Source organism: Cetorhinus maximus, chromosome 8, assembly GCF_964194155.1.
Source record: "Cetorhinus maximus chromosome 8, sCetMax3.hap1.1, whole genome shotgun sequence".
Lineage (NCBI taxonomy): Eukaryota > Metazoa > Chordata > Chondrichthyes > Lamniformes > Cetorhinidae > Cetorhinus > Cetorhinus maximus.
Genome location: NC_135886.1, coordinates 81,977,591 through 82,001,143, shown reverse-complemented (window position 1 = coordinate 82,001,143; position 23,553 = coordinate 81,977,591). Strand labels below are relative to the sequence as shown.

The following is a 23,553-nucleotide window of genomic DNA, read 5'->3' as shown; positions in this document are numbered from 1 at the left end:
CATTTTGATATCTTAACTTTGGACTAATGTTATGAATGCATTTTCTAGGCCATGACAAAGACACTCCCCATGATTTCTCAGTAAGCACTCCCAGTGGCTAAGGCTCTCTACTGGAGTGTGATTTCATGAAGTCAGCCGTCACATATTCATCAGCTTCCAATACTAGGGCTTTGACGAAGGACCTTGGATTTTGCATGTCTGAATTTCTTCATACATTTCATTATCGTGGCTTTCTCTGTTTAGAAGAAAATTATAAAATAGCCCTGAAGCTTTAGTGTCAGTCAAATTAACCTGAGTTCAATTTTGTTGATTTTCCAGCATTTTTAGTGCAAAATATTTGCAACTTTTTGGATCAAAGTACTCCCCTAACATTTAATTTGAAAAGTATGCTTTGATGTTTTTAGTAAAACAGCAAACTACTTTACCCAATGTGAACCTCCCCACCATGTCAGATCTTCTTCTGGGTGTCTCTTGTGGCATGACCTGAGATCTCTTTGCACCTAGGAGTGGCTCCATTCATTGCAGTGAGAGCCCTGATGTAGGTCCAGCATACAGCCGATCCAGTGGCCCTGACCTTAGTATAACACATTACCAGGCTGGTACGCCATATGCAAAAAATATCCTCCCCAGCTTTTCCTTCCTTCAAACAAATATAAAAGAAGTAAAAGTCACACTCACGCCTCCTTGATGCACACAGTGCATTTCCACCTTCCATTTACACCTGAAACGCCACATTCTTTACACACCAGGTGGTTACACTGCTTGCATACATTTCCACTCTTGACAAAGCGGCCCAGTGTCTGCTGGCATCGTGCACAAGTCTTATCACTGTAGTCCTTACTGCCACGTTTCGCTCCCTTACGTCGTATTTCCAACAACTCACTCTTTAACTTCCTTTAAAAAAAATCAAACAATGTGTTATTTGGGACTGCATCAGCACAAACCCTGATCTGCATCTTTCAAAAGAAGGAAAATTGCAATGGTAGATGACATCAATTACATTATTAACCCTTACTAAGGGTATCAGCTGAACCAATCTAATTATGTCTTTTTCAAAAAAAAAGGAAATTGTTCTCTAGATGTGGATGACTCTCACAAGGCTGCATTTACAGTCCATACCAAGTTGCCCTTATGAACTTACTGCACTCTGTTCTCTCAGGTCCAACCCCAACATTGTCATCAAACCCGCTGACAAGGGTGGTGCTGTTGTTGTCTGGCGCACTGACCTCTACCTCGCGGAGGCTGAGCGTCAACTCGCAGATACTTCCTCCTACCTCTCCCTGGACCATGACCCCACCACTGAACATCAAGCCATTGTTTCCAGGACTGTCACTGCCCTCATCTCCTCTGGAGATCTTCCTCCCACAGCTTCCAATCTGATAGTCGCCCAACCTCGGACGGCCCGCTTCTACCTCCTACCCAAAATCCACAAACAGAACTGTCCCGGCAGACCGATCGTGTCAGCCTGTTCCTGCCCCACGGAACTCATTTCTCGTTATCTTGACTCCCTTCTCTCTCCCCTTGTCCAGTCCCTTCCCACCTACATCCGTGATTCCTCTGACACCTTACGTCACATCAACAATTTCCAGTTCCCTGGCCCCAACCGCTTCCTCTTCACCATGGACGTCCAATCCCTCTACACCTCCATCCCCCACCAGGCTGGTCTGAGGGCCCTTAGCTTCTTCCTTGAACAGAGGCCCGAACAATCCCCACCCACCACTACTCTCCTCCGTCTGGCTGAACTTGTTCTCATACTGAACAATTTCTCCTTTAACTCCTCTCACTTCCTCCAAATAAAAGGTGTGGCTATGGGTACCCACATGGGCCCCAGCTATGCCTGTCTCTTTATGGGGTATGTGGAACATTCCTTGTTCCAGTCCTACTCCGGCCCCCTCCCACAACTCTTTCTCCGGTACATCGATGATTACTTCGGTGCTGCTTCATGCTCTCGTCGGGACCTGGAAAAATTTATTAATTTGGCTTACAATCTCCACCCCTCCATCATTTTCATATGGTCCATCTCTGACATTTCCCTTCCCTTCGTTGACCTCTCTGTCTCAATTTCTGGTGAAAGACTGTCCACCAATATCCATTACAAGCCTACGGACTCCCACAGCTACCTCAACTACAGCTCCTCACACCCCGCTTCCTGTAAGGACTCTATCCCATTCTCTCAGTTCCTTCGCCTCCGTCACATCTGTTCTGATGATGCTACCTTCAAAACCAGTTCCTCTGACATGTCCTCCTTCTTCCTTAACCGAGGTTTTCCACCCACGGTCGTTGACAGGGCCCTCAACCGTGTCCGGCCCATCTCCCGCGCATCCGCCCTCACGCCTTCTCCTCCCTCCCAGAAACATGATAGGGTCCCCCTTGTCCTCACTTATCACCCCACCAGCCTCCGCATTCAAAGGATCAGCCTCTGCCATTTCCACCAACTCCAGCATGATGCCACTACCAAACACATCTTCCCTTCACTCCCCCTGGCGGCATTCCATAGGGATCGTTCCCTCCGGGACACCCTGGTCCACTCCTCCATCACCCCCTACTCCTCAACCCCCACCTATGGCACCTCCCCATGCCCACGCAAAAGATGCAACACCTCCCCCTTCACTTCCTCTCTCCTCACCGTCCAAGGGCCCAAACACTCCTTTCAAGTGAAGGAGCATTTCACTTGCATTTTCCCTAACTTAGTCTACTGCATTCATTGCTCCCAATGCGGTCTCCTCTACATTGGAGAGACCAAACCTAAACTGGGCGACCGCTTTGCAGAACACCTGCGGTCTGTCCGCAAGAAAGACCCAAACCTCCCTGTCGCTTGCCATTTTGACACTCCACCCTGCTCTCTTGCCCTCATGTCTGTCCTTGGCTTGCTGCATTGTTCCAGTGAAGCCCAACGCAAACTGGAGGAACAGCACCTCATCTTCCAACTAGGCACTTTACAGCCTTCCGGACTGAATATTGAATTCAACAACTTTAGATCTTGAACTCCCTCCCCCATCCCCACCCCCTTTCCGTTTCTTCTCCCTCCCTTTTGTTTTTTCCAATAATTTATATAGATTTTTCTTTTCCCACCTATTTCCATTATTTTTAAATCTATGCCTTTAATGCCCTGTTAGTCTTTCCACCCCACCCCCACTAGAGCTGTACCTTGAATGTCCTGCCATCCATTCTTAATTAGCACATTCGTTTATATAATATCACCACCTTCAACACCTCTTTGTTCCTTTGTTTGTGACATCTTTTGATTATCTGCTCCTATCACTGCTTGCTTGTCCCTACAACCACACTGCCCCCCACCCCCCACTTCTCTCCCCCCACCCCCCACCTTAAACCAGCTTATATTTCACCCCTCTCCTAATATTACTCAGTTCTGTTGAAGGGTCATGAGGACTCGAAACGTCAACTCTTTTCTTCTCCGCCGATGCTGCCAGACCTGCTGAGTTTTTCCAGGTAATTTTGTTTTTGTTATGCAATTAACAAAGGCCACCTATTTTTAGACATCATGAAATTGAAATGCATGTACACCTCATACACACATTTTGATGGCACCCATAACAGAAGCATCATCTAAGCCAGCTGTCCCCAAACTGAGGGGCTCAACAAGGAAGCTCACCTTGGACTGAGGACAGGCTGGTCGGGAAGGAGAGCCACCAATTCAACCTCCGATAGCCAGAGGTGATACATCAAAAGTTTATGTTTCTTTAACTTTTTAAATTCAAAGAAAGGGTATACACTGTTGTATCCTATGCTCAGCACAGCATAGAATCAGATGCATGAATTCCCACTGATTTTCTAAAAACAGAAGTTGGTCTAATTAGGACTGCTTCTGGTATACAGTAATCAGTTACTATAAATCAGAAACAGTTGCGTTTTGTCTCAACTTTACACAAAATCCAACAAATGTTTTCCTGAAAGAGCGGGCACAGGCCTCGAAATTGGATTTTGAACTATAGCAAAAGCCAAGATTACGGTGTATCTAAAAGAGAATTTCATAAACAGTGCTGGTCACTCTGTTTTGAGACACAATCAATGCCTCTTATTTCAAAAAGAGTTCCCCGAGTTCTCCCAAAGAGCCGCTGAAATGAATACCTACTTTGACCCAATGTATCTGTGTAAAATGGGCCTTTCTTCATTTATTTTACATCAAAAACAAATATGGAAGCAGCTTCAATTTAGAGAGTGATTTGCTTATGACTCTCCAAAATCAAACTGAGATTGCACTAACAAATAGGCTCATCCTACTCACTGATAAATAGATGAGTTATCAAGTGTTGCTTTATGTTCATATTTATTCAGTACTACTACTGTGCTTTCTATCTTAAGCAATATGTTACATTAACTGATAGAATAAAATTCTCTTGTTCTGTGTATAATATTGGAGGTGGTGCAATTGGTCTTTACCAGAAGCATGAAACAGGCTCATTGCTTTCGACAGCCTGTTTTAGACTGCAACTGATTTCTGGAAAAGAAAATGTATAAAATGGACTGCCAATTCTTTATTTTCCATTTCATTCTACTTTCAAAGGCTAGTTTCACTCTGCTCCTTAATCAGAGGGGTGTGGGCCCAGGGCCTGAATCGCCAAAGGGGTTGGGGGTTGAGGGGGCTTGGAAAAAAAAGAGTTTAGGAACCTCTGATCTAAGTACAAGGAGGAGGTAACCTTATACCATTGCTCCTGCTGTCTGGCCCGACATCTACAATGCAGCCTAGCATTCATCCATTTATGATTTAAAAAAATCTTTTTACATTAAAAGCATTTTGCCATTAAATGTTGTCAAAGGATATAGCTGAAATTATCGCTTACATTGCCAGTCTTCCTTACTTCCTGTCCTTATGGTTTAAAACTGTGGGTTGGAGGTTACTTAAACAGGAATTTTGTGCAGAATGCCACTTGATGTGGCAGTCCATGTGGAAAGATTTAGAAGCAACCACAGTCAGAAATTTTGTTCCATCATCTTCTCTCCCCTCATTACCTTATTCGCTTTTCCTCAGATGTCCGCAACGTCTCATCTCGGAGGAGAACTTCCATGATAGCTTCCCTCTCTTTATCTGTCAGAAATGACAAGTTGATCATCTCCCTCTGTTTTGACATAATGCCGCAATCACCAAAGGCTTGACGACTTTACAAACCGCAACAACCTCTTTCTTAGAGTGTGGGCAATAAAGAGATTTCAGATGTTCAATACTGAAACAGAAAATTAGAGCATGATTTTTAAACCTTTGATATTAACAATAAATTGATTTTATTAAACAAAAATTTGTAGATAACACTGCATATTCACTCACCACAATGGTTCTGAGTGATTTCTGTGTATGAGATTGTCCAGCGATTGTTGTTCTGTCCGACATTGTGTTGCTGTCCATCCACTGAATGAACTCATTTAACAGAGTTAACAGTCTGGAAGCAATCTTTTCAACATTTCACCAAATTACATCCTAGAAATGAAAAAATCCAGAACTATTACAATTGCAAAATGGAAAGCTAATGTGGATTGCTGCAAAATGCTATGGTGAAGACTGAGAAAAAACAATGCTAACCTAATTAGTCTTCAGACTGTCAAATATAAGGTACAGTGATGCTAATAAAGTCATACTGATGGCATCTTGTACAAATCTCTGGTAGCAACTATAGTATAATAAGTAAAGGCAGTTAAATTGTCTCATCAATAAACCTGGGGTAGGATTTTCAGGTTGGTGGGCCCGGGAGCGGCTGGAGAATGGACCATCGACCACAGTCGGCCCCCATCCACGATTTCACACTGACTGGCCAATTAATGGCCAGCCAACATGAAAGGCGCGCTGAAAGGCTCAACACTGCCCGGATGAGGCCGGTGGGAGGGCGAGCGCTGAAGTCAGCGTGGGCACGGGGGAGTGCAGAAGGAAAGCTCCCTGAAGGCAGAGAGCTGCCTCAGAGAGCTGACAAATTCAAAAATCAATAAAAACATAATGTAAGATCTGGAAACAATGTCCACGTGTCAAAATGAGTCACTTCAACATACGGATGTTGAAAATTATGTCCACACATTTTTATCTTTTTTTTTAAAAAAGTAATCTCCGAAACCTCATCTTGCCCTTGGATGAGGTTTCCTCAAAAATGCAAAGGCCGCCTAGCCGATTTGCCCGCCCGCCAACCATAACATTGGACAGGCAGCGAAAAATCCCAGTTAATTGAAACTTGAAGTGCCTTAATAGGCCTCTTAATTGTCAGCGGGCATGCTGCTCACTGTCACACGTGCCTGCTGACTGAAATATCACGCAAGCGCGCGATGACGTCGGGATGCTCGTCCGATGTCATCGCGTGCTATTTTGCGCTCTAGCGTGCAGTGGTCAAAATCCTGCCCCTGGTTAACGAGTAAACTAAGTTGTGGCACCAGCAATGGTTTCTGCATGATACACAACACATCTCTGAGACCTTTGAGTAAATCTCTAATTGCTTGGCCACCGAATTTTCTTAAAGTTTCAAATTTGCAGTTCAGAATGTTTTTGCAAATACCTTTAACAAGATGAATTGTGTTTTTCTGGGCTGATGTTTTGTCTAACAGCTGCTCTGCAAACATTCAAAAGTATTGCATCTTGCTTTCAAACATGCGGAATAGACTCACCATCAGTGACTTCACCACTGGCAAACTACGCATATTGGGATCTTAGTCACAATTATCACACCTTAGATATCTATCTACATTCCAGTTCAGCATTGTCACGTAAAATATACTCAAAATATTTTTGCCAGTTGTGATTAACAAGCACAAGGATAATACAAACTGCATGAACAGGGAAGGGCCTTGCCCCACCCACTGAGCTAAACATCTCAATAATTTCTTGGTTCCTCCTAAACTAAGATTGGAACATGATAAATCTGTTTGAATAGCAAGGCCTTGACTGTGAGAAAATAGAGAAAAGATGACAGCTGGCCCCACCTCTTACAAACACCTTTACCTGTTTATTCTACACAGGACACTTAAACCAGTGGGTGCCAAGATCAGAGCTCAGTACTTACTGTTGGGACTGCTGTGCCTTGAACAATCTCACGTACCTCGATGTTGTAACTGAAACCAATTTATCAATACAACATAACAAGAACCATTGTTAAAAGAGGCCAATTTGTAAGGGTCTTCCGAGGTCATATCGAACTCAGCATATACGGAGGCTATTGCTTTTTTTGGAGGATTTGCATTTGCTAAATAAATAAAAGGTCGCACAAAACTGGAACCTTTGTTTTATTTGTTCAGAACAAAGCATTTGTTGTCAATCAGGGTGCAGTTGATTCCTACCAACCTGTAACTGAGTAGTGGCAACATTATTTTGGTGCAGAATACACAGTCAGCCTGAGAGCAGCTGACTTGTAGGGAGTTGAACTTGATATAGCCGCTGCAGGCACAGGGATTGCAATTTATTTTTTTTTGAAAAATATACTTTATTCATAAAATATCTGAAGGAACATTACAAAACATTTCAAAATGACCATCACAAAAAGTGCAATCATATTCAACTTTTCCACATAGATCATGAGGTGCTTCAATACAATCAATGAACATTACCGACATTTCGATATGGTCATTACAGACAGTCAAACAATGCAATGGTATTCAAGTTGTCAACATAGATCATGGCCAGAAACTGACTTATGTCAGGCAGGCTGGGTGGGAGCAGGCGTGGAGCAGATCGCCACCCGCGATCGACTGCGCATCACCATTTTACATGGGCGGGCCAATTAAGGCCAGCCCAGCGTGATGCATGGCCGGTAGCACTTAGGGTGCTACCTGTGCAGGCGGAGGGAGGAGGGAGAGCTGGGGCCTGTGCTCTTTCGTGCATGCGCACCAAAGAGTGCAGCAATCTCCCTGAGGCATGGAGCTGCCTCAGGGAGATTAAGTTGCTTAAAAAATGTTGTTATAAATAAAGTTAAGAATTATTTAAACATGTCCCCTCATGTGACAGTGTCACATGAGCTGGGACATATTTGCCAAGTTCACCAAATTTATTTATTAATTTCATGAAACCTTCAGGAAACCTCATCCCGCCCGTGGATGAGGTTTCCTGGAAAAAGCGAAGGCCGCTTGGGCTCTTCGCTTGCCGCCAACCTTAAGGTTGGATGGGCAGCGGTGTTAATCAGCTTGATAATTAGCTTTTTAATGGCCTTAATAGGCCATTGACAGTTTGGCAGGCGCGGAGCCGCCTCCAGCATGTGCCCGCTGAACTAAAGAACTAAATGACGTGAGATGACATTAGGACGCACGCCCGACATCATCTCCAGTCATTTTGCGCGTTGGCGTGTCAGGCCTGCCCCTGCACGCCAACGGCAATATTCTGGCCCATGTTGCACCCTGAGGTGCTTCAATACAATTATGATACAAGGAATGTATGCAGTGAATACTAAATGTGAGTCATAGAGCCTAAGGGATCTGTACAATTCCTAGCCCTTCGGTGCACTATGGCAAAAAGTCTTAGACAGCAACCTTTCCCCATTGCACCTTAGCGGCGGCTGCCTCAAGCTTTAGGGCATCCATCAGCATGTAGTCCTGGACTTTGGAATGTGCCTTGTCTGCAGTCTGCAACACTTGGTCGGGGACAATTCTTCTCACTGGAAGACCAACAAGTTTCGGGCAGACCAAAGAGCGTCTTTCACCGGGTTGACGGTCCTCCAACTGCAGTTGATGTTTGTCTCGGTGTCTGCCTCTAGGAACAGCCCTTAGAGCACAGAGTCCTGTGTCTCAGCACTGCTCGGCATGAACCTCGACAAAAACCATTGCATCTCTCTCCAAACCTTCTTTGCAAAGGCACGTTCCACAAGGAGGTGAACAGTCTCTTCCCAACCATAGTCACCTTGAAGGCAACATGCAGAGTGGGTGAGACTCCTGATGTGTAGGAAGGATCTGATGGGGAGGGCCTTTCTCACCACCAGCCAAGCTACATCTTGGTGCTTGTTGGAAAGTTCTGGTGATGAGGCATTCTGCCAAATGACTTTGACAGTCTGCTTGGGGTACCATCCGACAGGATCCACTATCTTTTCCTGCAGAGCCTCTAGGATGTTACGTGCTGACCACTGCCTGATGGACTTGTAGTCAAAGGTGTTTCTCTGCATAAATCTTTCCACAAGGGACAGGTGGTACGGCACGGTCCAACTATTTGGGGAATTCCGCGGCAGCGTGGCCAGACCCGTCCCTCACAACACCGGGGACAGGTAGAAACTCAGCACGTAGTGACACTTGGTGTTTGTGTACCGAGGGTCGACGCACAGCTTGATACGGCCACATACAAAGGTGGCCATCAGGCTAAGGGCAATGTTAGGCACGTTTTTTCCCCCCTTTATCTAGAGGCTTGGAATCCAATTTGTGCATAACTTTGCCTGTTGACTGCAGCATGGCAACTTTGTGCTGCCGGCTGTCTTAAATGATTTCAGCATCCAGCCAGCGCTAACAGAGCTGTTGATTGGCTGGATGCTTGAACAAGCAGCCAATACCGTGAATGGCTAGCATCACTTAAAGCTAGCCTGAGGTGGGGTACATTATGGCGGAAGCAGGTGTCAGCAGTTATATAGGAAGTGAATCTGACGTGTTGAATAATGGCACATGGGAGAGCAGGGGTTCAAAGATTTTCAGATGCTGCAGCAGAGTCCTAGACAGAAATGGAAAGGAGGGATGTGCTATGTTTGCAGGGGGCCTGGAGGCCATCCAGACACACAAAGAAAACAGTTGAAACAGATAGTCAAGTCAGGGCCTGAGGACCTCGGTGCAGTGCAAAAAGAACTTTAATGACCTCACACGAGTGGCCAAAATTAGTGAATCCATTTTCAAATGCCATATCTACCAACAGCACCACTAATCTCAGGCACTTCTCAATCTACCATACCTCCATTGCTCATCTAGCAACAATCTATATCAATCAAGGCTCATATTTATCATTTATATGCTTCACACTTAGTACTGCTGCAAGCCTCACAACCACATCTCACAGTTTGCACACAATGGGAACTATTCAATCATGAGCAACCCACATCATCCAGATTGCATGACACTCACTCTTGCGGACAGGAGCTAAGCAGAGGGGGCAGATGTATCTTCCAACCCTAACTCCAAGGAGGAGATGGTAAGGCCATTACTGGGATGTCCATTGCTCAGGCTGTGGCAAGCGGCGGGACTGAAAACATTGAAGACGACAGTATCCTCATGTCCTCCTCACATCCCACCTCTTCTCATCCCACAATCTCTTCTGATATACAAGCTGCACATGGTCAAGCATGTACCTGTTGTTACTTTCTGTCCCTCTTACACAACAATCTTATCCTTATACCTTTCTCCTTTCAGACACCCAAGAACTGTAACCGGCTAGATAGAGGAAGAATGGAAAGAAGACAGTGATGATGAAGATGTACCGTTACTTGATTTCACATTTGCAGCCACCAGTTTGGATGCCGATACTGTGCACAATTTAGAGGAAAGCACAGAGGCAGGATCTGCACATGGCGAGACCCAGGCATAAGAGACCCGCAACCAGTTGAGGATAGCACAGGTGCCAGCTTGCCCGAGGTCACATACGAGTGCTGATGCAGAGGAGTCAGGTGAGGACTTTGAGGAGCCTACAGAAGAACATTGCTGGTTATGCACAATGAAATGTTTGGTGCATTGGGAAGCCTGTCAGAGAGCCTGCGGTCAATCTCTTGGAACATGGAGGAGTCCAGCCCAAGTTGACACAGGGCTTTGCACAGAATTTGGAACTCAACCTTCCAGCATAGAAATGGTGATCAACTTCATCAGCATACATGGACTCAGCCATGATGCACAGTCTGATGGCCCATGTCTCAGCTTCCATTGTAGCACAAGCAACTTCCATCAGAAATCTTGGAAGCTCAGGCTGAAGTCATGCAAGGTCAGCTCGTTGCCATCATGGCTATGGATTATATCATGCAAAGTGGTTTACAGGATGTCAAGCAGTCCAACAATCTGTCCAGTATTCAAGCTAAGCTGTGCAGCAACCCAAAACTTCCCACACCGGCAGCGCACAAGTTGGTCCCTTTAAATTACCACACATGTGTGGCCATGCAAAAAAATAAGATAAAGAGGCCAGGCTCTTAAACAAGTCATATGTGCATTCCAAAAATGCATTAGAGGGAATGTTGAATCTGTCCTCCAGAAGATTAGTAGGATTGTTGAGGCACTGCCCCGGGGAGTGGTCGTGGCTCCATGGGAAACAAATCTGCTGTCCTCTCTCATAAAAGCAGCATTTAAGCTGCCAGTGCACTTGCTGTTGCCTGTCAGCCAGCCAGCCCACACTGCCCGTGCTAAAGTGATGCAGTCTAAAGCTGGATCCTCTAGGCCCAGAGCTGCTCAAAGTCGTCCTCCAAGTCCCTCTGCAATCTGCCTTACTGAAAGTCAGTATCCTTCTATCAGCTACGCAGCAGCCACTAGGATGAAGCTGCGGTTACTGGCATTGCATTGAATGAGTTTTTCTTGAACAACCCAGGCAGAAAGGAGCTCTCTAGGTTGCCTCCTTTTTCCCCCCAATTTCCTCTTCCTCCTCAGCTGCTTGTTACGCAGCATTTTTAAAAAATTTGTTCATGCGATGTGGGTGTTGCTGGCTAGGCCAGCATTTATTGCCCTTCCCTAACTGCCCTTGTTCAGAGGACATTGAAGAGCCAACCACATTACTGTGGGTCTGGAGTCACTGTTGGCCAGACCAGGTAAGGACAGCAGATTTTCCTTCCCTGAAGGACATTAATGAACCAGATGGGTTTTTAATTCCAGATTTTTATTGAATTCAAATTTCACCAACTGCTGTGGTGGGATTCGAACCCAGGCTCCTCTGGAGAATTACCCTGGGTCTCTGTGTAGTCAATACCACTATGCTACCCCCCCCTCCCCATGCAGCAAACTACATTAAATTTTGACACCTGCTCTTCCAAATATTGCAGGGGTCCTCCAGAATGGACCAGACAGCAAAAGCATAAGGCAGAATCATTCCAGATTTGCACTAAGTGCGGTAGCGGGCGGGAAAAAGAACAATTTACCTGCCAGCTGTAATGGTGGTTTATCACACCATATCATCCCAATCCCACCTCATTAATAATACATTCCTGGGAAACACAACGTTTCAATGGTGGGTGGACTTTCATTTGCCCGCCATGCCGTCACCTCGCCGCTTCCTCACGCTGGGTGCCATATGTAAAGTGCAGCTGCGCGCACGCCTCTCAGCACCTCCAGCCCAGGACTGCTGCACAGAAGACATCGCCCCAAAAGGCAAGAGGACTGCAGCCCCCCGATTCAGTGACGCATCCCTGGGACGCCTTCTAGACACCGTTGGAGCCCGCCGCAATGTTCTCTACCCCGGCTCTGGCCACAGGAGACACATCAGTGTCACCACTCCAGCTTGGAAGGCAGTGGCAGAGGTCGTCAGTGCCAATGCTGCACAGAAGAAGTCAGTCATCCAATCCAGAAAAGGGATGAATGATTTAATCCATGCCACCAGGGTAAGGCAAACATCTCATCACTAAGCTCACACACTCACAAGCCTATCCCACATTCACTGGCATCTCACTCACTGCCAGATCAAGAGGCATCACCACCCATTCTCACGCACACCCTCACATCTCCATCTGGCCTCATCTCCTCTGCCTCCTCAGCCCTCACCCCTTTCAGGCCACTTACACAGATCAACATGTGCCCCCACACACATCCTGGGATACCACCCCCTTCCCCAGTAATGCCCTGGCCCTGCAGCCTCTTCCCTTGCATGGCCAATTCTTCCCCTTCCCCAAGCAAACCCCTGGCCCTGCAGCCATTAAAAAGCCACTAGACCAGCCGTAAGGCAGGGGTAAGTAGAAACCTACCTGAGGGCCACCCTAAAAGTGATGTGGTGCTGCCTGCGAAGCCTGGCGTTAATGACCACGAGTGCTGCCCAAAGCAAGGTAGGTAAACAAACCTCGAAGTCCTGAATGAAGTGCAGCTCGCCAAGTGCATGTTGCTGATGTTCAGTTGTGAAATGCTGCAGGCCAACGTGCTCGAATGATCCAGCGTGGTGGGATGATTCCAGTGAGCTGGGCTTATGTATTATATGCAGATGTATTACAATGAAGTTCCCAACGTGCGGCAGCAGGAAACACAGCCTGCCATTGATGGGCAGAGTGGATGACTGCAAACTGGTTTCATGGCGCCATGAAACCGATTTTTGGCCTTCCTGCCATATTGCCTGTTCATGCCACCAAACACAACTGATGCCAGCGGGCACGGAAAATTCTGCCCATAGTTTCAGCACCCCAATGGTCTGCTCTATGACATTTCTTATGGCAGCGTGGCTCTCATTTTATGCATGCTGTCCACATGCGTGTGGGCTGTGTATGGAAGTGATCAGCCACATATTCTTGTTGCTCATTAGCCACCCTTTGGTGTGTCATGGTGGCTCAGATGCAACTGCCACAGAATGAAAACATCATGACTGCTTCCAGGCTATTAGGAATTGACCTGCTTGATTCACTATCTATGGTCACAGACCTGCTAGATGTTGAGGAAGTGGAATCCCTTTTGTTTCCAGTATGGGGAAGAGCTAACATATGTTGCCCACAAAGTGATATACGTGCAGTCAATGATATTCAGAATGTGGAAGCCTACAGTCCTGGAGAAAGTATGTGTTCATTCCACCAGCTTCTCTCCGAAGATAGAGAATAACATTAGTTAGCTTTTATTGAATAGACAGCATCAGTGATCTGCCTCACACAACAACAAATGGTGAATTGCAAATGTCTCCAGGTACAGCCTGGAAGGTGCCAGATGCAAAAAAAGTTCATTGCTATTGTCATTTTCACAGCTACTGGTAATGCCCTTGCCCTGCTCCAAGATGCAGTTGTGGCTGCAGCAGCGACGGATTTCAGTGGGTAGATCCTTACTGAAGTGCAGACATTACACACATTGTTCCTCACTGAGGTTCAAGAAGGAGAATTGTTCTCTGAACACCTTGGATGGATATGGCCTCCTGCTGAGAGCCCTTCTCCCCACTCCTCCTCCTTACAGCAATATGTCCTGCTCTCCGTGATCTCTGTTCATTCTCCAAGTTATGAATTATTCCAAGGGGAATGTCTACTAGTGCATCCATGGCTGGATGCAGCTGGTTTGTGCAGAAGTCAGCAAAAAACTCTGAGCGTTTTGGCACCTTGAAACAATATAAAGCACCAAACTTGCAGAACAAAAGCAACAACTGGAAGAAATCAACAACCAGAAGAAATCAATCAGAAACTAATCTTGTAAGCAGCTGATGATTGATCTCTTTAAAAGTGGGCCCTACCTGTTGCTGAACATATGTTCATCTTTTTGAGATTGAAAGAGTTTATTAATTGGAGCATTGAGCTCTAAAATGGTGCCACTGGTGTGAAATCATGATCTACTTGCTTTGCACACTTTCAGCGGCTGTTAACTGTGCATTCACTAATATAGTACCTGGTGCGACTCATTTGAAAAGTGCGGACATCATGTTGGGCCCCAAACAGCACCTGTAGCATCCAAACAATGGGCAATACTGATCCCAATTTTATCCCACCTATCTAATCAGTATCCAAGCAATAATAAGGCTACTCTGCCAAAGCAACTATCTTTACAATTTTAATTATCAGCTCAGGGCTATAGGATTTACCATCTAACCTGGTACACCAATCACACTTGGGGGTTTAGTGCAGTATGTACTCAGATATAGGGTAAATATCCACTTTAAATTTTTGTTGACAATTGTATACATATACATCCAGGCCAGGGAGTTAGAAACAGCGGCATTGCATATTCACCGAATTTCAGGGCTCCCAAAATCACCCATCTGAATTCCATCTGGGCTTCCAAGTCAAATCTGTCTTACCCAAGTCCCAACACTGCTCTGATTGAATTGTGTTGCTGTGATAATAAGAGTGGAAATGATTGAAAGTGGTTATATAATCATATCTGCCTTTACAATAGTACCAACAGGATTTGATAGGAGTGATGGTGGCAAGGGGATAACAGTGACTCAGAGTTATATGGCACTCAGTTGAGTGACAGGAAGGGCTGACCATGGGAGGAACATGGAGACTCTTGTAGGGGCTGGGCAGAACAGAAGGAGAACCCAAGAGTATTCCTGGATTGGACACAATGCCAGCAGGCAAAGTGAAAGAGGGGAGGACACTGTGCTGTTATGGACAGGCAGGCAGAAAGTATGCAAGCTTCTATGGAATGTGAGAAGCAAAGGGATCCATGATGTACATTATATTAACTTCTAGAATTGCCACTATACCATTGTTTAATATTCAATACATTATTTTCATCACATGTTGCTTGAATTTAATGCAAGCTCAGGAAGGGTTCAAGCTATGTTGTGTCAAACACCTCATTAAAAGGCTGCAAAGTTTATATAGGACAGTCAGTAAAGTGGAATCTGGACAGTCTAGTTAGGCAACACAACAAGGCAAGAAAATTATATAGTTATCAACACGTAAGCAGAACAACATCCAAGCTAGTCAAAACACAAAAGAAACTGATCCGATTTCAGAAGCATTTCTAAAAACATTTCACTTTGAATAAAGGGAAGAGAAATTTACAGATAGATACACAGAAAGAGAGACAAGCAGGCAACAACGACTTGTATTTATATAGCACTGTCGCCAAACTATCATATTTTTCTGATATTATTGTAGGCTTATGGTTGTGAGTGTGGATGGTTCTGTGACTGATTTAATTAGACAAGAGACATATAGACTACAATTTCAAAGGGTTAGGTGTAAAGCAGACTTTTGAAATGGAGATGGATAAGCTAGGAAATGGTGCGAATGAAATTTGCATTCTTAGATAAGTGAAGGGTTTGTTTGATTTTCAAAGGGATGGTGTAATGTTTACAACTAACAAGATAAGTGAGGCAAAGCAATACGTTTATTTTTCCCAGAAGTGCTGACCATAATGATGACGACATGAAAGATTTTTATATTATGGGAAAAGTAAATTTCCAAAGAGATATAGAACAATGGTATTTTACACATTAAAGAGAGGGAAACATATATTATGAAGGATGGAAGGCTATTTGGGGGCGTGTAAAATCGAAAGATACACCGGGTGAAACAACCTTCGAGCAAAGGCTCTGGCCACTCTGAAGAAGAAGTGCTGTTCCAGTAACTAAAGTTGTGTTAAAAAACTTTTGGGATTCCACTGTCGAGTGGGTACATGTGGTAACTTTGCTTAATTGATTATTTAAATTTAGAATTTATTTTGGACTGTTGCCTTAATGGTGGTGTGAAGTTGGGAGTCAAGTTAATTAGGAATTTGGGGATTTGGTATAATATTAAGTAACTGGAATCTTAGGTGTATGTGTTTAAATTATTTTCTTTTGTTAATAAATGTTTTAATTTAATTTTTTAAATCACTAAAGTGTTAGTGGACTCATTCCTTCTGCATTTAGTGCACAAATCTTTTTGTAATAAATACAAAATTGCAAAACCATTGTGATAATGTGGACAAGTTTCCCTTGTGGGTTTGGTCTGCCTGGCACATACCACCTGCCACATCATAACAAGCATGTGTAACTTAACACATCCCAAGATACTTCACAGCACCGAGGCACTTAATGAGCTATTAGGGCAGCTGACCAAAAACTTGGTCAAATAAGTAGGTTTTAAGGAGTTTCTTAAAAGGAGGAAATAAGTAGGTTGACAGAGAGGTTTAGGGAGGGATTCCAGAGTTTAGTGTTTTGGCAGCTGAAGGCATGGCCACCAATGATGGACTGATTCAAATCAGGAATGTTCATGAGGCCAGAATTGGAAAAGCATATGTATCTTAGACAGTTGCGAGACTGGAGGAAATTACTGAGATAGGCAAGGGAGAGGACAAGGAGGGATTTGTAAACGAGGCTGAGAATTTTAAAACTGAGGCATTGCTAGGCTGTGAGCCATTATAGGTAAGCAAGGACTGGGGTACTGGGTGTACGGAATATGATGGGAATTAGGACATGGGCATCCAGGTTGTCATTGCGATGCATTTGCCCAATAGTCATGCTCACCGAATCCACTGCATCACTGGATGCACACATGCCTTGCAGACACCCCTAGGTCCCCCTTGTATTTTGGGCTATTGTCACCTGAGAGGGAGAGGGCTGGGGGAAGTTTAGAGGTGGCCATTATTGAATCTATAGCTGGCAACTGCAGAAGATGAACCCGTGGTTAGAAGCAGCATCTTTGGCCACTGGAGATGGCCAGATTTGGGCTTTGCCTCCAGCATTAAAAATCTCCAACTCACATCTCAAACAAGACTAATTGCTTTTGGCTTGACTTCAGCACTGAATGGAAGTTGATTACCTTAATTTATTTACTTATATAGTTAATTTACACCACTTTCCCTGTTCACCATTCCTGCGTGGGTGTGTGCTAACTATAGTTTTCAGCTGTTTGGTAATGAAAACGAAGATATGAATTAACTGAGTAATTGATAGGTGTAATGAGTAGATGATTGGCTACGGACTGCTTTGTGTCAGGGGGTTTGGGTTAGGGGTAGGGTATGAAGGGGGCAGGGCAGGTGATTGTTACTTTGGTCTAGTGTGAGTGACTAACCAAACCTTTGAGCTGTTAGAGTATCCCTGGCATCACAAGCAGCGATGTAAGTGGCTGATCTGTGCAATGTGGGTCCCATCTTCATTATCCTTCTTCCTCCTCATTGGAATCTTCCTCAGATAATGAGAGCTGAGTGGCTTGTTTCTTCTGCATTGCTAGTTTTCATTCCTTGCTATGTTGTGCAGAATAAATACATCATGATTAGCCTAGAGATTCTTGTTAGGGAGTACTGACGGGCGACTCTAGACCTGTCTAGGAACTGGAACCACACCTGGGACATGCTAAAACATGCTCGATGACACATCGAGCTCATTATTTCACTGTTCGTTGTTGGAGTTCCTAGAGGTTTCACCAGCCTTGTTTGAAACCTTTGTTGTCAAGCATCGGCCCCTTAAGGCTGGTTCCAGGTATGAAGAAGTCAGGGATTTTGGACTGCTGCAGTATTAAAGCATCATGGCAGCTCCCAGGGGTTCTGATGTAAACCTGCATGGATCTTTTTGGAGCTGCACACCTGCTGAACATATGGTGGAATGAAATTTCTTGCAGTTGATGCATACACCTGGTTGATCTGGTGATGCTTGGGGATTTCTCACTCATTCTGTTGTCATCACAGGGGAACTTTACATAATTCCCAACCCTGGCAAACAATCCATCCATCACCGGCATCTGTTATGCACCTATGTGCAGCAGACTGAGAGTCCCTCAATATGTTTCCGGTAGTGCCCTGGAAGGAACTAAAGGCAAAATGATGGAGGGAGGTAGTGGCTTCCACAGCCACTGGTAATGCATGTCTAACAGGTAGAACGTCTTTCTTTAGGAGGCTGAAAATGTCTATGATCACCGGACATGACAAACTCAGCCCATGGAAGCATTACTCTTCTGAAAGGTTAAGGAAGCCGAGTCTCTGTCTGTACACCCTGTGAGGTGGGTAGTGCCTCCTGTAAGCTCGCCCTCTCGCTTATTTGAGGCTCTCTCTTCAGCATATGCTTACTGCTATGGATGCTGATCTTCCTCACCTGAAGTCCAGTTGAAGCAGTCATGGTGCTAACCATTCTGATCCTTTGTATCAACACCTCCAACTGCACAAGTTAGTCTCTCACAACATGTACTCTAACCAATCATTACCCAGAAGAGAGCAGCTCTGAGCCCTTATTCCTATCAGGACTCCTGACATTTAACCATCCCCACGATTATGTCACTCAAATCCTACCTTCAATTTACGGACAAGCTCCTAGAATTCAGGGGAACTCATGCAGGAGGCATTTCATTTCAAATTGGTGCCAAAATCTCTGGAAAAGAGCTTCAATTAAATACAATAACAGGCCCACCACTCCAGAGCAGGTTACTTAGATGCCTCTCTGTGGATTGCTACTTTGACTTGGTGGAAACGCTTGTGTGCTCCAAAGATCCCTTGAGTAATGCCACTGGGGCATCCCTGCTCCTGTTAGGGCCACTAATGGTCGCAAGGTTGGGGGAGGTGCCAGCCAAAGTGCAGTCCAAAAAGTCCTCAGGCAAAAGAAGACCGTGCATCTCAGCAGCTGCAAAGATGGAAGAAGGCTGCAGTAGCAAGGTGGTCCTGGTTATCATGGTTCAATACATCACCAAAATCTGACCAACAACCTGTCAAGGTCAGGTGGAAAATAATGACACCCCAAGGTTCCCACGTTAAAGCCATGCGCAGGTTTCTACCATTTTCCAGTGGTGACGGAGAATTGGCAACAGGGACAGGGCTGTGAGCCTGGGAGTCCTTAGTCAAGAATCTGCACATGGGTGACAGATGCATGAGGGCGTTGGACACCTGTGTTGGGATGACTCGTAAATAGCGAGGCTTTGTGAATTGTGCTCAAAATATTTGGTGCCAAGAAACTTCATCGCAGTCCTTCAGTAATTGTTTCATAATGATATGACTGCAAACATCTTGAGTCAGAGATATGAAATAAAATTCAGACCAGGGTCAAACACGGCTCTGTGATGGCTTCCATACTATTTACAATCTACCTGACAGTGGTTATTCATCTCAAAGATTAACTGCCCTCTGGTGTCTGTATTAAATACTGTCTAGATGGAAAATACTTTAACTTCAGTGGCCTCGTGCCAAAACTAAACTGACCACCATAGACATACATGATCTACAGTTTGCGGATGACTATAGTGTCATTGCTCACTCTGCACCAGATCTGCAAGTCATTCTCGATCTTTTCAATTCAATATAAGAAACTCGGCCTGTTCTTGAATGTTGCGAAAAGAAAACTCACATCAACCCACAACTGGTCAGCCAAATATTCTACCTCTCATTTGTTGAAGGAGACACTCTGGAATATGTTGAGCACTTCTCATACTTTGGCAGCCTCCTTTCTCAAAAGGCTACCATTGATGAGGAGATCCAACACCGGATCAGATGCGCTAATTTGGTCTTCTACAACTGCAGCAGTGAGTGTTTGGCAACAAAGGCCACTTCAAATCAACAGAAGTCCTTGGGCTAAATTTTATTGGGGGGCAGTGGGGGGGCCTACCCCCCTACCCAGTTCCAAAAATCATTTCCAAGGTGACAGATAGAAAAAAAGGCCTCCCCACTGCAAAAACATTGTAGCGGGCTAGATGAGCTCAGCATACTATTTCCGCCTCTCTAGAGCTGCTGGCCAATCTGATTGGCTGACAGCTCTGGTAGCCAGCAGCGCCAGAACTCAGTAGTGGGCACTGCTGGGACTGCAAGTGGTCCCGGGAAGAGGGTCATAGTGTCTGGAGACATGCAAGTCTCGGGCTTTTAGGGCGGGGAGGGATTAGGCACCCTAGGGAGGGGGGTAATGGGGGTTTTGGTAGCCAGACAGGGAGGCACATTGTGGGAGGGGGTTGCCCCCGATGTGCACAGGACACCCCCTGAATGATGTGTCCTCTTCTTTGCTGCCTTTTCAAAAAATTTCTTTAAAAATGGCCTGCCCACACCAATTGTATTATGACATGGGCAGCGTAATATTCGGGCCAATTTGCTTTTTAACAAGCTCAATTGCCCAGTAATAATTTTTTTTTAGATGGCGGGCGGGCTGCTGATATCGGTGTCCTCCTGCCTACTGTATTATATGGGGACCAGGTTGATGGGTGGGCAGGAAGGAGGGGCTAGCCACCTCTCATAATTTACATGTACCCCCACCGAAAACACACCCACTAGGAGTGGGAGGGCTGTAAAATCCAGCCCCTAGTGTACAGACCAGTTGTCATCACCATACTCCTGTACTGCAGTGAAACCTGGCTGTCTTTCAGTGACACATAAGAGTGCTAGAGAAATTCCATCAGTAATGCTGCCACCGCATCCATCGGATTCAATGGGAGGACCGTCGAACAAATATTAGTGTCCTTCTTGAAGCCAGATTCATAAGCATTCAGTAACATTCCTACAAAATCAACTTCGATAGGCTGGACACCATGTCAGGATGGCCAAAATGCATCTCCCTGGCTAGATCCAGCTTTCTCAACTTTCAAATGGCCAACATTCAATGGGAGGGCAAAGTAAACACTTCAAACACTCTGAAGCTCTCCTTGTGGCATGACAGCATTGATAATAATGACTGGGAGGAGCTTGCTACCAATCCTTCAAAATGGCAACTTGTCCATTAAGTTGTATCACTTTGAGTCTCAATGTCTTAATGATGAGGCAAATCGGTGGAAGATAAGGAAAGAAAAGGAAGTAAATCCTGCACTTTGGATCCCACTACCTCATGGGACACCCTGTGGCCAAAGATCTGAGAGTTGAGGATTGGCCTCTTCAGTCACATGGCAGAAACTTGCAACTCTGAGTAGATGTCGTCCTCGAATTGAGGGACAGCCATCACCAATGACTTAGATGCTCAGATATCCTCTGTGGTTAAAACAGAAATGGGCATGTTCACATGGGATTGGGTCAGGTTTTGTGAAATTGGTGAGCTCCTCAGCTCTCTCCCTCCCACTATGGGGGTGTGGTGGTGGTGCAATGAGGAAGTTAAAATTCCCTCCTCTGGATCCCAGGTCCTGATTTTCAACCACAAAGTGAAATATCTTGGCCAACATTAGTCAGTGTGCAAACATTTTTGTTAATCTCCTAACTTTCCTTTCTGTCTCTCCTGAAGGTAGTGACTCAGAGAGAGATATGTTTCCACATGTACCAGCTGTACTCTGGGAACCTCACCCAATGGCTGTTCTTTATCTTAAGCCTCGGCTGTGAAAGTCAGCAGGCTACTGAACTGAGGTGGGGATGGGTGAAGAGGAATCTACAGCCAAGCTCACTTCTATTGTCTTCTGCATGCAATTGGAATGTTTCCTTTTTACGGTGCTCAATTTTAAATCCCGTACCATCCCCTGTGATTGTAGGAACTCATCAGGCTTGCCAGTCTATTTATATTGGGGCCAGGGGGTGGGGTAGGGAGCGCAATGAGGCAGTGGAAGAGCAAGCTTCAAGGGAAAACTATAATTATACAGAGAAAAGAAGAGAAAGTGAAGAGTTAAGATTTTGTTGCCAAGGTTGGAAAGAATGCCTTGAACTTTGCTGCGCCATTCTGGCAGCGAGCAACGTTTTGTTCTGTGCACGTCTTTACTTGGCTTTTAGTCAAAGCCAACAAAGTTCTTTCCTGGTCCACCGGGTGAGAGTTTAATGCAAAGATATTCTAACTGTAGCTTATGCACAATGAAGGATTAAATAACATCAACTTCCAAGAACAGTTAAACTTTCTCTTAACATGTTACTGAAGAGCTACAGGCACTGACATCATCATGTGGATTAAAAACTTCAACCCATTAAATATTAAACTTAATTAATTAAGAGAAGATGTTGGTTTATTTTTTCCCCCGCCATGATTTAATTTCTTCTACTGGACACCACTTGAATAGATTGCGGAGGCTTTGTTCACACTCATTTTACCACTGTGTGGAAGGAAGGGAAGAGGACAAGGTTAGGAAATAACTTACAAAACAAAGAGAAGGAGATGTTATTGACGTGTTATGGGACAGAAATGAACTACTTCATTAAAAGGGGATAGATAAAAATCAAATCAATTTTGATCACAAGACGGATACAGATCAGAAAGGTCTTTTGGCTCTTCCGTTCAGAAATACTCCACATTGCCCCAGTATGGCATTCAATTTTTTTTCAAATGAGTCTAAGACTTCTGTCTCCTCTATTCTACTTGAAAGTCAATTCCACATGTTGGACACCTTTCACCCGAATAACTGAAAAAAAACCCCCTATGTTTTTCTGAGCTTTGCTTTTTATTAGTTTGACTTATTGCCACTTGTCCTACTCTCATGGTTTAAAGTCTTTTGTCCAGATCTATCTTTTTCACGCTGTTTGCTACCAGTTCCACTTTCTGTCATCTCCTCTTAAGACTGAAATGCTCAAGTCTCTCCAATCTTTCTTCATTCTTCTGGCTCTAGGGATCAGCCTCATGGAAAATGCTTCCATGCTTAAATTTCTTCTTTGTTTCTCTGTGACCAGGGCCACATTTTCATTATTACTGCCCAGTTGTTAACATTGGGTCGAGCACCGAGAGGAAATATTGGCAGGGAGGGTTACATGATGAAAGTAGAACCAACCAGATTTGTCCTCCCTTTATATTAATGGAAAGAAGTCACCTGCTTTTTGTAACCAAAGTCCTCCTCACTCATTATTCCTCTCTGCGCAATGCTCAACATTCAGGGGTAAATATGGTGCCTCTAGAGCTCAAATATTGTCTGAACAGAGCAAAATTCACTTTAAGTAGGATTACCTCCAACCTTTACTCTTACTGTTTTAGCTACATAGTTCAGCATTTTATGTGCTTTATTGTTGGCTGCTCCGTCCTGCCAAAGAGGTAGGTTTTAAGGAGAAAGAACGAAATAGGGAAGTGGAGAGGTTTAGGGAAGGAATCCCACAGCTTAGGACCAAGGCAACTGAAGATATGACCACCAATGGCGGAGTGATTAAAATAAGGAGTGTTCAAGAGGCCAGAATTAGAAGAGCACATATCTCAGAGAGTTGTGGGCTGGAGGTTATTACAGAGATAGGGAGGGG

At 44.8% G+C, this 23,553-nt stretch overlaps 1 protein-coding gene across 5 annotated transcripts in view; it reads right to left on the bottom strand.

The window, feature by feature from the left end:
* sytl4 (synaptotagmin-like 4) overlaps window positions 1-23,553 on the bottom strand; it is a 99,834-nt gene that overhangs the window by 46,940 nt on the left and 29,341 nt on the right. For 2 of the 5 annotated variants that reach the window (XM_078547191.1, XM_078547190.1), the window contains 3 exons: window positions 5,285-5,434; window positions 4,972-5,183; window positions 679-894 (listed from right to left, as the gene is read on the bottom strand). In XM_078547191.1, the coding sequence (XP_078403317.1) occupies window positions 679-894; window positions 4,972-5,090 (335 nt within the window). In that variant the 5' untranslated portion in view covers window positions 5,091-5,183; window positions 5,285-5,434. Of the gene's footprint in view, window positions 1-678; window positions 895-4,971; window positions 5,184-5,280; window positions 5,435-16,990; window positions 17,014-17,542; window positions 17,710-23,553 lie in introns of those variants that run through there. The other 3 variants (XM_078547193.1, XM_078547196.1, XM_078547192.1) reach the window with 3 other exon arrangements.